We start from the raw sequence: 14,754 nt of genomic DNA on the forward strand, positions 1-14,754 counted from the left end.
AACAATAATCAAAGATACTTAAGGCAGAATGTAATACAAACATAAAATTATATATACGAGTGTGTATAGTTATAGGTAATTATATGAAGAATACTCCATGGCCTAAAAAATTACAAACATTTGTGAATAATTTAATTGCATTGTATGAAAAACGTATAAACTATTATAAACACATTGATTGTAAGTACGTTTGCGTATCAATCTAGTTTTATTAAATTTTAAGTTGTTTATGTATATAATTACAATATCTGTATAAATTATATGTACATATATGTCGTTTTTCTTAATTTCGGGCAATCTCTGTTATTATACGGTACATATATGTACATTATTCTCACTTAAATTTATGCGTTAAATAAAAAAGAGTGGAGGAAAAGTTTAAAAGCAAAATCAGGCTGTATAAGTTATTAGTAATTTCTCCCGTTATTAGAATTCTCTGTCTCTCCCATTAAAATTTTCCCATATGAATATTCAAAATAACGAAATACTCAATTTTTCTTTCTTTATATACCGTATCGTAAATATGCTATTTTGTACTCACCAAATTAGCAATATGTGATTGTCCGTTCAATATTCTAGTTAAAAAAAAAATAAAAACAATAATTAAAAGCAAATTTTTTTTTGTTTTTCATTCATATAATTTCATGTTTCCCTCGTTTTTCTTTTTTTTTTTTTATTATAAATTTTTTTTATTTCATTTAAATGTTTAAGTTTAACAGATCAGTTTTTCATTAACGGTAAAACCGTTGATTCGTGTTGACTGAAATTCGGATACGTTTCGAAGATTTTTGCAAAATTAATATAGAAAATTTATACATACATATATGTGTACTTTAATATTAATTATTATAACGTGTATATAATATATTGACACCCAAATTATTGAAAATATATAAAAGAATAATAATAATAAAATAATAATCATAAATAGTTTGGAATTGAGAATTTCAGTAATTTAATTTTATTGTATAATAATAAAACTAAATTGATTTTTAATGCTATAAAGTGTTTGGTATTTTTTTTTTAGAATTTCTTATGAAAAATTATTACAACAAGAATAATACAAAATTTATCATAAATAATAAGTTATAATTAAAAAATTAAGTGAAAAATATAATAATAATAATAAAATGGGGCATATAGATGAAATAAAGAATTTAACAGAAAATTTTCTTGAGAAAAAAGGACGATTTCAAATATTTTTAATAATAGTTTTAGCATTAAATAGTATGTCAGTTGGTATTAATCATACAATAACATCATTTTATACATATAAACCTAATTTTTATTGTGCTGTAAGTATAATTAATAATTTTGATATTTTATTAAAATTCTAAAAACTGCACATATAAAAGCGGATCTACTAAAGTTCATTGTACATTTGGAAAATTTACTGTATTGTTAAATAAACTTATACAAATACGAGTATATTAAAATATTTTTTAACTATTAATAAAATTTATAAAAATACAAAATTCATGCGTCCAAGTTATTGTAATTCTGGTAATTTTGGAAATACAAAAAAAAAATTAATTCTAAAATATTTAACATAAGAGCGACTAACACTTACAATTACCGTATTTCTACCCTCCATTTCAAAAGTGATCGATTTCATATTTAATTGAAAAAATTTATTGAGTTTGGGAAAAATTAAATTAGAAATTTTTATGAAAAAAAAATTATTTTTTTTAAGAAAAGGAAAATATTTTCGATTAAAAGCAAATTTTATGCCCAATTTTTTTATGTTGATAATTTTTTTACTCACATGGAATTAAAAATTTATTTACTTTAAAAATAATTTTAATTTATAATAATATTTATTTTAAATATAGAATTTAATATTTAAATAATTAAAGTTAAATATGTAAATAGAAACCATTCGTAAATATTAAACAATCATGTTTCTTGTTAATAAAATATATTTTCATATATGTACATATATAGTTCGTTGTATGCAATAGACCTGTATCTGGTTTGAATTTTACAACTGATAACACCACAAGAAGCCGGCTTATGTCTTATTCTTTTTTCTGAAATATAAAAATGCTGGCATTGGATCGTGAATTTATTTTGCATATTTCTGATAATTTTTAAAAAAATATGAAATTTTTGTATAACAAAATTTTATATATGTACTCTTCTATAAATTGTTGATTTACTCAACAACAATATTACATATGAAAATATCATAATAAATTTAAACACATATTTCTAACAAAAACTTTGTTTAAGATTTAAAAAATTAGGTTTCATCTTTTTAGTTCTAAGTTTTTTTTATTTAATACTGCAAATTTTTTCCAAGAAAAATAAGAAATTAAAATAATGAATAAAAAACTGTTAAAAAATATTCAAAGACATTAATTTTAAGTGATTTAATACTTTTAGCAGAGAGTAACGATCGCTATATTATATGTATCTACTTTCCTAAACACCCAAAAACAAACTTTAAAAAAAGTACTAAACTTTTAACTCTAATTGCTACCGTATGACATGTTCAACATTCGTACATATTAAGTAAAGACTTGTTTTGCATATTAAATTATTCATTCATTGAAATGAGGCAATGACCCACATAAATATACTTGTAAGTTTTTAATTACAGTACTGCAGTAAACAATTAAAAAAAGTTTAAATGGAAAATAATTTAACTCTAATCAAAGAAAATTAAACAGAGGTTAACAAAAAAATATTATAGATAGTACCGAAAACGGGTAATAATACTAAGACTCACAAAAATACTTCACAAATTTTTGATTTATTCACATATTTTTACTTATATTTGAAAATATGCTTGAGAAATGACAAGTAAAACTTTTAAAAATTTTTAAAAATCTTATAAATTTTAACAAAACTAATAATTAATTTTATGATGTCTTTCGAGCCCTAAAAGTTTCATGTTTTTCAATTTAAATTAAAGCTTAAGAAACACGAAAAAATTCTATCGAAAAAAAATTTTTTTTTTGTTCAATACGAAATATTGTAAAAATTGGGAGTAATTAAAAATTGTGTAAATTTATCTCAAAATATAATTAAATTAAAAATAAACAACTATTGCTTCATAGTCAATTACATTAAAAAACATAAAATTTAAATATTTGAAAATTTCAAATTGATTTTTTTCTAAAAACAGTAAAAATTTTTAGATACGTGTCTTCGCATAAGGACCATATATTTTAAACAATAAAATATTTGCGATATTATTTTTATTTCAATATTTGACAATAATAAAATTTTTAATGAATGAAATTAATGATAAGAACACATTATAATATTAATCGTGATATTTATTAACTATTTCTACTGCTATAGGATAACAATATGGGTAATGAAATTTGGAAAAACCCATAAATTGTGATGAAATACATTTTTGTACATGAAATTTTCACTCAAAAATTAAAACAATTCATAAAATTTTTGAAATTTTAAAGTTAAATATAGCTATATATATATTTTTTTCGAAATTACTTTCAGGATGATGACGAAAGTTTAAATTCTACTTGTACAATAGGCAATACAACAAATGAATGTCAAACATATTCATTTGATCCTACAGATGATGAAACAATTGTTTCTGAGGTAAATTAATTTCCATATCTAAGATTTTAATAAATACAAAAAATATTTATTTTTTCTCATTGCATTTGAATGCAGTTCTCATTAGTTTGTAAAAATGAATATATTGGACCTTTAACAAATACATTGTATTTTGTTGGTGTTACAATTGGTTCACTTTTATGTAATATGCTGTGTGATAAATTTGGTCGAAAAAAAGTTGTTTTAACTTGCATGTATTCAATTATATTATTATCAATATGCGTTTATTTTGGAAATAGTCTAACATTATTCATAATATTTCGAATTGTATTAGGAATATTTGTACAAGGATTACAAACATGTACATACATATTAATTATGGAATATTGTAAGTATAATTTAAAAAAATTTAATCATATTTAAGTTTCATAAATACAAAATGCTCAATAATTCTTTACTCATTATTGTGTTCAGTTTCATGATCACTTAAAAAAATTTAATTATATTTCATAAAAATAATATTATTTTCTTTTATGATTTTAAAATACAAAAGAGTAGTAGAGATTTGAAAATAATTTATTTACTTATTAAAATAAATTTTTGCGGTGATTATTAAGATATTAATTTCAATCAGTAATAATCCACAAAAATTCAATAGACTTACATATTTATATTATTTATATTATAAACAAATTTATATTTTAATTTAGAATTCTATTATTCCCCTGTCTTTATTTAAATTTTAATTCTTTCTAAAATGAAATATGATAATTTATATGTTAATATATTCGTTATCATGAACGTATATAATATATAGAAAATATCTGACAACATGATAGTTGAAAATTATTATTAAAATTTTTCAATTATACCTATATATACATACTTATACATTACTAAGGTGTTTATTTTAAAAATTGTATGTAATGTATATTTGTATATCAATAAAAAAAAAACAAAATTTATTTTGTACTTTACGTCCCCGTACTACAATAAAAGTGATAATCAAATTAACAAATTTTTGTGTACAAATAAATTATAGTATACGCATACCGTATTCACTAGATTAATATACTGAAGTATGTAAATATATACATGCATAAATATGCAGTAGTTATTATTGTACTTTATTAATCAGATCGATCAGATTGCGAATAGTTTTGAGCATTCAAAATAAAATACAATTTTTAATACAATAAGTAATTAAAATGTTAAAACTAAATTATGTGACTTAGAATTAGTAGTTTCGACTAAATCAATTTAAAATCAATTTTTTGAAGAAAATTTAATCAAGTTTTTATAAATAAAAAATAGATTTTTAGAATATTTCCAAGAATATAGTAACCATGTAGGCAATTAAAAAAAAGTTTTTCTTTTTTTTTAGTTTTTCTAAACTAAATCTGTTATCGACATTTTTATTGACATTGTTCATAATTAGCAAATTTTTAAAATTATAGAGGTTTGAAGAACATTGAGTCTATTTGGAAGTGTATGAATCGATATTATGCAAAGCATTTAATTTGTATTTTTTTATCTTCTCTCTTACAAATAAATCTTATTATACAGTAGAGAAACCTATACATACGCTAATTGCATACCTATAGGGGTCAATATACTCGTTATTATTTTTATTTACACTTTATTTATCTACAATTATATTTCGAATTTGGCCAAATTTTAAATTATTGAATAGATGCGACAAATTCAAAATATAATACCTGCATACAATTGTATGCATGTGTGTGTAATAATTAAATTTTATTTTTTTTAATGGATTTTGCATAATAATTTTACCTTATTGTGACCAGTTTAATTTTTTTTTCTATGTAAACGCATAGATAATAACTTACAAATACGTTTAATATGTTTTTTTATTCTCAGATTATATTCTTACAAAATACATTAAAATATAAGAATAAAACTTACATACGACATATTGCAAAATTGCAGTAATAATATTCTTATACAAAATAAACTTGAAATTAAACCTAAGAGACTTAAAAATTTTCTATTAATTTTTCATAATAACTTGGAAAATTTTTGTATCTCTTTTTGTAGCATATGAGTTAAAAATCACCGCATTCTTGTTTTTTATTTTTTTTTATTCTTATTTTTCGCTGATATCGAATTTTTTTCAGTTTGTTTAAATTTAATTTTTAAGTCATATAATACTGCATATTGGTCTGGCACATATTTTCATATGTTTTTTAAAATTAATTCGATTCTTTTGAATAAGTTTCAATGTCAATCAAATGAACTATGATTAAATTTTTAAAATGTAATATTGAATATAATTATAATTTGATATAATGCAGTAACGTAAATATTTACGAGTATATATCGATACACAAAATATATACGTATACGTAAACATGTAAAATTATTATATTCATCATTACCAATATTAATAATATGAATACAAATAATATACATAAATAAAATAAAATTTTTATAAAAATTTTAACAAAACTGCTATATAGAAAGTTTTAGTCCAGCGTAAAACATTAAAATCCAATTGAATTTTCTAAGCATTCTAATTCTAAACAGGTTGTTCCTTAGATTTCTTCTAATAAATATTAAAAGAAAAACTTAACTTTAGTTTGTGTCCTTTATAATAGTAGCTTTTTATATTGTTCAAATTATCCGATTTTTATCAGAAAAAAATGGTGTTTTATGAGAACTGACAAGCGGTACTTGCAAACTATTTCTGCCAAATGATAAAAACACAAATTTTAATAATAATAATTTTTCTATAAGGGTTTCATTAACATTTAATTAATTAATCAATATTAATTTTGAATTATCAATTTAATATTTAATTTCTAAAACATTGAAATTATGAAATATACCTAAAACTTTACAGCGGCAATAAAAGGATAAAATATTAAATTTGAATTCCAATTTCTACATATTCTCTATTTTCTCTCAACAATAACCAATATTATACTATAATATTCAATATTCAAAAATTAAATAATTTACATACATATTAAATGTATGTATGTCATATAATTAAGTGTGAGTACAAAGTCGAAATAATTTTCAATAGAAATTTTATAACTATGCAAATAATATAATTTTTGTGTAACTCAAATTATAACATCACAACTATATTAAATTTATGAATAAATATTTTTTTATATAATATTCCCAAAAAAAAAAAAAAAAACAGATAAAATTTAGTAGAAGGAATTTGAAAACAATATTATCTCAAGTATTTTTTTAAGTACCTCTACATATAGGCACCTAAGTAAATTTATAGTATATCCACTTAATAATTTTTACTAATTAATCATACTAAAGTATATACATAATTATTGATGACTGCCTAAATTACAATATCATATATACAAATTTTTTTTATAATATAATCTTATCTGTATAACATTAATTTAATAAAGATTTTAAAAAATTGTTATAATCACAATTAATTGCTAATAATTTTGATTATAATATATAGAGTGACGTGTGAAATAAAATTAATATAATTTTTTTTATTTAACATACTTATGGCGACTTATAGACTTATAAAGTATTTTTTTTTTCTCTCTTTAAGATTATTCAGAATTAATTGTAGTGCGTATATAGCACACTTTTTATATCAAATCATTTTAATTTATTACACACAATTTTCTTCAATGAATTTAAACACTAAATTGAATTAATTTTCCAAAACAAAAACAAAAAACATTAATTAAAAATTGTTTGTAGACTTTTTATTAATTGAAAATTAATTAATGTTACTCAATCCATTTGGTTTCCACTACATTTTTGTTTCAATTCTAACTATTACAATTTGTGTTACAATTTCTATTCTGTTCTGTATTACAATGTTTTCTCTTTAGCTATTTACAATTATTATTGCATTTTATTCTGGAACAAATTACAACAAGAAAAAATGTGTGTTTATGTTGGTTTATTGGATCTTCACTATTTCCAAACATACAAATTAATGAAGTACAAATTAATGACATAATTTAAGAATATTGTCTATAAGAACTCTTCATTATTAGTCTCTGTCCTACAAGATCACAATAATTTTTTTACCTAATTATATCTACTGACCCACGAGATCACAATTAAGATCATTTATTTTTTTTTTTAAAAATCATGTTTACTACCTAAACTTAATTAAGATTAAGTACTTACATACTATTTATTTCAAAAATTCTATCAAAATTGAAATTTTAAGATTTCATTATACAATAATTACACGAAATTTTTTTTAATAAATATAGCCCCATCAAGAAATCGTACAGCTGCAGCTATATTTTGGGAACTTAATTGGACTTTTGGTTTAATGATTTTGGGTGGCGTTGCTTACAAAATACATTCATGGAGAGTTTTAACATTAGTTATGACAATACCTTTAGTTTTAAGCGTTATATATAGTTGGTATGTACAAATTAATTTAAAAATTAACATAATTTAATAAATATTAATTTTGAATAATGATTTAATGTTAGGCTAATTCCTGAATCAATATCATGGCTTTATGTTAATAATAAATATCATGAATGTGTAAAAGCTATTAAATCTATGGCAAAGAAAAATCAAGATACAGCAACTATGGATGCATGTAATACAGTATTAAAAAATTTAGAAAATGATATAACATTAACTAGTTCAATGGAAAATTATAATACTGAAGATGGACCAAAATCATCAACTGGAATTATGGACGTTTTAAGAAGTTTTATTCTAAGAAAACATTTAATTATAATGATAGCAGTTTGGTAAAGATTTTCTTTTAAAAAAAAAAATTCATATATTTTTCTTACTATATGTACAAATTTATAATTATATACACATACATATGTATATGTGTAGGTTTTCAGTAACGTTATCCTATTACGGAATTCTTTATTATTTACCAAATCTAACTGGCCAACGGCATATTAATTTCTTAGTTGGAGCTGTTGCTGAAAATTTAGGATATGTATCATCATATTTTGTTTTATCTAGATTTGGACGACGTATTCCAATGACATTTTATCAAATTGCAAATGGAGTAATATTAATATTTGTTGGTTTTTCATATTTCATTGAAGAGAGTGAAGTGAAAGGTTAATATTTTATTAATTATTTTATATGAAAATGTAAAAATATATAAAATTTATATTAATTGTTTTATTCTTTTATGTATAGGTTATTCTGTACTTGTATTAACAATGCTTGCAAAAGGATTAACTGTTTCCTCTTTCGGTGGAATGTTCATGTATGCCAGTGAACTATTTCCAACAATATGCCGTGGTTTTGCTTTAGGTTTGTGCTGTTTTGCAGCAAGAGTGGCTAGCCTTTTAGCACCACAATTTATGTTTTTGGTAAATGGAAAACTATTTTTTAAGAAATTATTAACTTATAATATTAAACGTTAAATTTTAACAAATATTTATATAACAACTAAAGTAATCAAATTCTTCTTTTTCTATCAAAAAGCGCTTAAAATTTTAAGTAATAGTGTATTAATTATTTTCTTTTCAAAATGTATAGTCATTATGTTCTGATAGTAAAACTTAGATTTATGTCTTTTATTAGTCCAGGATATTTTTATTATTTTACAATTTTAAGCTTATTATTGCTCTAATATTCACATAAGTTAAAAATTACAAATGCATTATCAATTGTTATATAAATATATATTGTATATACATTAAAATATTATTATAAAAATTAATAAATTTTATTATAGGCCACAATAATACCAGCTTATATCCCAATGACAATAATAGGACTATTAGTATCAGCAACTGGATTAGCAACAATATTATTACCAGAAACTTTAAATTCTACATTACCGAATACTATTGAAGAAGCACACGACGTATGGGAAAAACCAAATAAACTGTGATAGTTCCATTAATAAAACTCTTATAATTGTTAGTATTAAAAAAAATGTAGGTATTATTATTATAGTTATATACATGCAAGTTTTTGCCATATACGAATACAATATATGTATTACATATATTATTATTATTATATAATTTTTATATATAAAATGAATTTAATTGAAATATCAATATAACACATACAATATATGTTTAATTTAGCAAGTTATATTTAGTAGAATAAAATTTTTAAGCGTTAAGTGTTTTTAATAAAACGTATATGTATTCATATTTAATATAATAAAATATATACTTAATTTATAATTAAAAAATAAAACATAAGACCAAATAAAATTATTAAATTAAAAACCTACTTTTATTACTATTTACTATATAAACTAATAAGAATATTTTAAATCCAAAAAATGGTTTTAAAAAATAAATTTAATATAAATTTTTTTTTTCTATACCAAAGAAAAAAATTATTCTGATTCGTCTCAATACATCAATAAAGAATTACAAATGTACTTTGTTTCAATAATAATTTAAAAAACAATTGAATAAATGAGTGAGTATACAATATTTTCAATTTAAAGATAAAAATAAAAATCCTATATATCAATTATCAAGTCATCAAAACTTTACTCAATAATTTGATGTTCATTCATTTAAATTTATTTAAAACTAAAAATAATTTCTTTTTACCAAATACGAACTATGTTACATACAATAAGGGAAGCATTGTGATAATATCAATTTTCCCATATCTAGTTTTGAACGGAATATATCATACCAAAAATAAAGATAAAATAATTTTTGATTGAATATCGGTCTATCCATCGTTCAACTACTACATTTCATTGCTCAATCAATTTCAAGGAAAATTTAATTTGAATTAACTTTGTGCATGTGATGAATTAATAACTTTTTTAGCATATCATACCAAAGCAATTGGAGCAAAACTGATTAACAAATTTTTCAATAAAATCAAATTACAAAAAGCTCAATTTCAATTTAGAAAAAACTTCAACTGAGAACGAAATTTTTATTTTTGAAAAGAAACTAATTAAAAAATTAACAGCTATCTTAAAATTTAAAGTAAGTATGCATAAACAATTTTGCTGAACTAACAAGAACAAGTGAATTTGTAAATATTGTAAATATTTACAATTTATATACATAATTGCAGTCGGTTATATGCTGGTCACATCAAATATATATTTTTCTTTATTTTTGTGGTTTTTTACTCTTTTTAGTTTTTGATACTTATTTTTTAGTCTTGATTTCAATTTATCATCATAAATGGAAAATTTATAAATATTTTCTGTAAATTTGATCGTCAATACATAAACAAAAATTCTTCTTTTGTTTGTGTAATGAACCAATGTCATATCAATAAATAAATTATTCAATTAAATAAGTAACTGAATAAAAAACTATAGAACTGGCACTCTCTACTTTAGGTTTTCATCAAAATATTTTACAATTTTAGTATATGTACATTCTAATAAATTCACATATTTTAGGAGTTTTACTAATTTTAAAACATTTTATATTCGTTATAAATATTAATTATGCATAATATATGTGATTTAAAATTTAATTTATTTTTAAATTACATATTTACGTGTAAAACTTTGAAAATAATATTTTTGTTTCATTTATTTGGTAGATCTTTACACGTAGTCACGGTGAACTGTTGTCCTCGTCGCGCAAATCAAAAATCTTCAATATTCATTTATTTGGTGTCCTAAAAATAAATTTTTAAAATTTCAATATTAAATAATTATTTCATAACTTGTTCTATATTAATAAAATATTTTGATTTCCAAAGGAAGATACGTACATACATACATATACATAATATTATATCAATTTTTGGATAGTAATGAATCACTGATAGATACATAGGTTTACCATTAACAATTAAACGAAACTAATTAAGTAACCAAACAATAACTTCAGCAATTGTATTGCAGTTAAAGTTTTCGCCCAATGATATGCAAATATAATTTAAAAAAATTTTTTAATTTTGTTTTATAAAATATTTTAAAATTTTTATAATGATAGGTAGGTATAGTCACTATAATAATAATAATTTTCTAGTGTTTCGTATATAAATTTTTTTCAATAACCCAAAAACTTTACATTGGTTGTTCCATTTGTACAGCTTTACTCGTAATAGATTGATCTTTCCATTCATACAACTTCATATGGAAAAATTTTTAATAAGCCTAATAAATCAGGCTATGACCACGATTAATAAAATATTAAATTTATAAGAAAATATTTCAAAATACTATTTGAATTATTTACCAAAATACTATTTAATATAATATATCAAATTAAATTTTCTTTTTAAATCGGTGCTGTAAATACTAGATGGAATGTCAGTGCTGTGTAAGTAGATGGAATGATCCCCTTAGTTACCTTAACATCATGTACTATACATTATTACCTTAAATATTATGTACTATAAAAATATATTATTATGTATTTTGAAAATTTTAGTTTTTTTTTGCACAATAAAATTAAATCTATTTAATGAACAATTTGATTAATTAATATGCATCAATAAAATAAATTCTTCACCCAATTATTTCAATCAATTAAAATAATAAATGTGTATTAATGTGTACTGCAAATTTCAATTACTTTTAATTTAAAAAATCAGTCCTTTCATGATTTTTTTTACAATCGATAAATGAATATCCCAGAAACACCATTTTATTATATGTACTGGTTTATAAATTGTATGTACATTTATTACAATATTATATGTACATTTATAAATTTTTAAATTGCCTACATACTTTTGCAAATTTCTGTTTATTCATTGCCATACTTAAAAATAACTTATATGAATGAATGTATATGCATAGGGTGATTATCAGTGCTTTGACTAATACCATCGTTTAGGGGATTTAGAAAGAGGTAAAATTTTTATTTGGAACTTGATGCCATTATATTTGATATGGCATTCAACTTTATGATACGGTTTCGAAGAGTTTTAGCGAATTTTCGCAATGTTTCTGTTTGACGAAGTTTGCTTACAAATTTCGTTATAGATAGAAATAAAAAATTCAACACGAAGTTTTAATTTTCAAAATAAAATTTGACTATTTGTCAAGATTTATTTTTGAAACAATAGAAATGTAAAAGTGAGCTTAAACCATAAATAGTTTTAAATTTCAACAAAACTTTCATGAATATGAGTAGTTCTTTTTTAATTTTACATAAATTTTGCACACACTATAATGCTTCAAATTTTTTGTTAAATATGTTTTAAATTAGTAACCCAGAGTTATTTCATACCTATAAGGAAGTAGTAAGGTATTATTCTTACTTAGAAGATAATCAAACAAATATATTTAACAATTTTAATACTTTTCAAATATGAGCTTGTATATTGTTTTGTTTTATTTGCTTTATTTCAAAATTATTCTTTTGGACTAATTCTTAACGATCCCATTTCTAAATTTAACTCTGTTAAAACATTTTTTGAGGCATCTCCAACTTTTGTTAAATTTGATATTATTTGTTGATTTTCAGAACAATTTTCACACATATTTCTAATTGCAAGTATACTCCATTCCTTTATCACTACAAAAAAATTACATTTAATTACTATTTTATTTTTTATGTGTTTAAAAAAAAAAGAAAAAACAACTTACTAGGATTCCTTGCGTCTGGTCTGGTTGAATCCAGAATAGCTGCTATTATATTTAGTTCCCTTACATATTCTTGGTTTTTTTTATTTTTGTACAATAAATTCGCCAGAGTTCTTACTAAAAGTGTTCTTAATTGATACGAAATTTCATTTTGAAAATCTGTGTTTATTCCAGAATTGGGGGCTACTTCAGTTAGCTTTTCCATTGGTGTAAAAATATTATTTGATTGTTTACCAGTTTCATTAACAGTATACAAAAGCTGCCCAACGTTAAGAAATAATGAGTGATCTTTTTCATAAATATGACTATATAAAGCATCTCCACTGGCAACCGAAATTGTTTCGAGCAATATTAACACTTCATATGGATAAATTTCATTTATACGCTCACTGTTTACTCTCAATATACAATCTGATTTCTTTTTGAATTCTTTTGATATAAATTCCATCAAAACTTTTTGTATTTGACCATTAGGACTGCCATTTCTTACATAAATAATTATATATTTCAAGACTGCAATCCTATGTTCCGCATGAAGAGTTGCGTATATTGGTACAATTCGACACGAAATGTTACATAAATATTCTTCAAAAAATATATGCAAAAATTCTAAATTCCTGTCATACTTTTTTTCTAAAATATTTGTCCATACCTTAAGTAGTATTTCAAAAACGTCTTTTTGATCTAAATATACAGAATTTCCCTTCGCGACATTATATAAAATTAATAACTGAATGTCTGTATAAGGAGATAGCCCGTTTAAATATTCTTTAACCTTGGAACCATAGCCTTCCCAAATTAATTGTTGATTTGAGGGATTATTTACAGTCAAATTAGCCATCAGTTGCCAAATCAAAGTGTTCAGCTGATCCACTTCATCAGATGATATATCTTCAAAAAAGCTAAATATTTCCTTTTCTAGCAAAGCGAATATTGTTGGGATAATATTCATAACTTCACATTGAGATTCATAGCCTTTACAACAACTATTCCGCAGTCGTTTTAGGAAACTTATCACATCCTGAACCGAAAACGCATTGCTCATTTCTTTTCCACTAGCGCAAAAATAAATTAAATCTAATAAGTATTTCTGGGCTTCGGAAACCATTTCCTTTAACTCAGTGATATTATTTTCATTCATTTTGAAAGTTCACTTTTTTTATCGTAATTATAATTTATGTAATTGTTTTTAAAAGGCATTTAAATTTTGGAAAGAAGAATATTCCAACTTTTCAAAATTTTACTTTCGAAGAATTAACATTATTATGACAAATGCTATGAGCGACTTTGACATTTATGTAAACAATAGTTTTTCTCAACAATCAAACATCATAATTACTTAAAATTATTGAACCAAGCGTTTACATAGGTAAATTATTGTAATTATGACATTTTTTGTGTATGAAAATAATATAATTTGAAAAAAAAATTTCCACAAAAATTGATTGTAGCTATTACAATTGATTGTGTATTACTTTTAAAAAATCTGACAGTAAACTTGATTTCCAATATTGCGTCATACACGACATCAGGCGATCGAAAGATGATCTTAAAGAAGGTCTACATACATCACTTTCATCAGACTCAAATTAAATCTAAGATTTTGTCTTTTATCAGTACGTAAGATTGGTCTTATAAAAAGCAAATAATGCCTAAAGACCAAAAAAATCTAGAATAAAGTCAAATTATCAAAATTTGTATTGGAAAAATATAACATG

At 22.0% G+C, this 14,754-nt stretch overlaps 2 protein-coding genes across 2 annotated transcripts; one reads left to right on the forward strand and one right to left on the reverse strand.

Annotated features, from left to right (window-relative positions):
• The first annotated feature begins 741 nt into the window (after positions 1 to 741).
• LOC129613034 (organic cation transporter protein-like) lies at positions 742 to 9,707 on the forward strand. The gene is made up of 8 exons (XM_055526921.1): positions 742 to 1,295; positions 3,472 to 3,576; positions 3,652 to 3,922; positions 7,773 to 7,929; positions 8,001 to 8,270; positions 8,365 to 8,600; positions 8,683 to 8,858; positions 9,227 to 9,707. Exons 1-8 carry the CDS (start codon positions 1,131 to 1,133, stop codon positions 9,383 to 9,385), a joined length of 1,539 nt encoding a protein of 512 aa, XP_055382896.1. The 5' UTR covers positions 742 to 1,130; the 3' UTR covers positions 9,386 to 9,707.
• Positions 9,708 to 10,884: 1,177 nt separating this feature from the next.
• On the reverse strand, positions 10,885 to 14,289 carry LOC129613036 (ataxin-10). The gene is made up of 3 exons (XM_055526925.1): positions 13,040 to 14,289; positions 12,681 to 12,968; positions 10,885 to 11,115 (listed from the first exon to the last, which is right to left on the reverse strand). The coding sequence occupies exons 1-2, from the start codon at positions 14,175 to 14,177 to the stop codon at positions 12,805 to 12,807; spliced, it is 1,302 nt and encodes a 433-aa protein (XP_055382900.1). The 5' UTR covers positions 14,178 to 14,289; the 3' UTR covers positions 10,885 to 11,115; positions 12,681 to 12,804.
• Positions 14,290 to 14,754: the final 465 nt, after the last annotated feature.

Source organism: Condylostylus longicornis, unplaced genomic scaffold (genome assembly GCF_029603195.1).
Source record: "Condylostylus longicornis isolate FDR11 unplaced genomic scaffold, ASM2960319v2 ptg000080l, whole genome shotgun sequence".
NCBI lineage: Eukaryota > Metazoa > Arthropoda > Insecta > Diptera > Dolichopodidae > Condylostylus > Condylostylus longicornis.

Bases quoted from the DNA above. Each gene is read 5' to 3' on its own strand.
- LOC129613034 (XM_055526921.1), top strand. From the start codon at position 1,131: ATGGGGCATATAGATGAAATAAAGAATTTAACAGAAAATTTTCTTGAG. The intron at 3,923-7,772 runs GTAAGTATAATT...TAATAAATATAG, and splicing joins CATATTAATTATGGAATATT to CCCCATCAAGAAATCGTACA. The intron at 8,859-9,226 runs GTAAATGGAAAA...ATTTTATTATAG, and splicing joins CACCACAATTTATGTTTTTG to GCCACAATAATACCAGCTTA.
- LOC129613036 (XM_055526925.1), bottom strand. From the start codon at position 14,177: ATGAATGAAAATAATATCACTGAGTTAAAGGAAATGGTTTCCGAAGCC. The intron at 12,969-13,039 runs GTAAGTTGTTTT...ATTTTTTTGTAG, and splicing joins ACCAGACGCAAGGAATCCTA to TGATAAAGGAATGGAGTATA.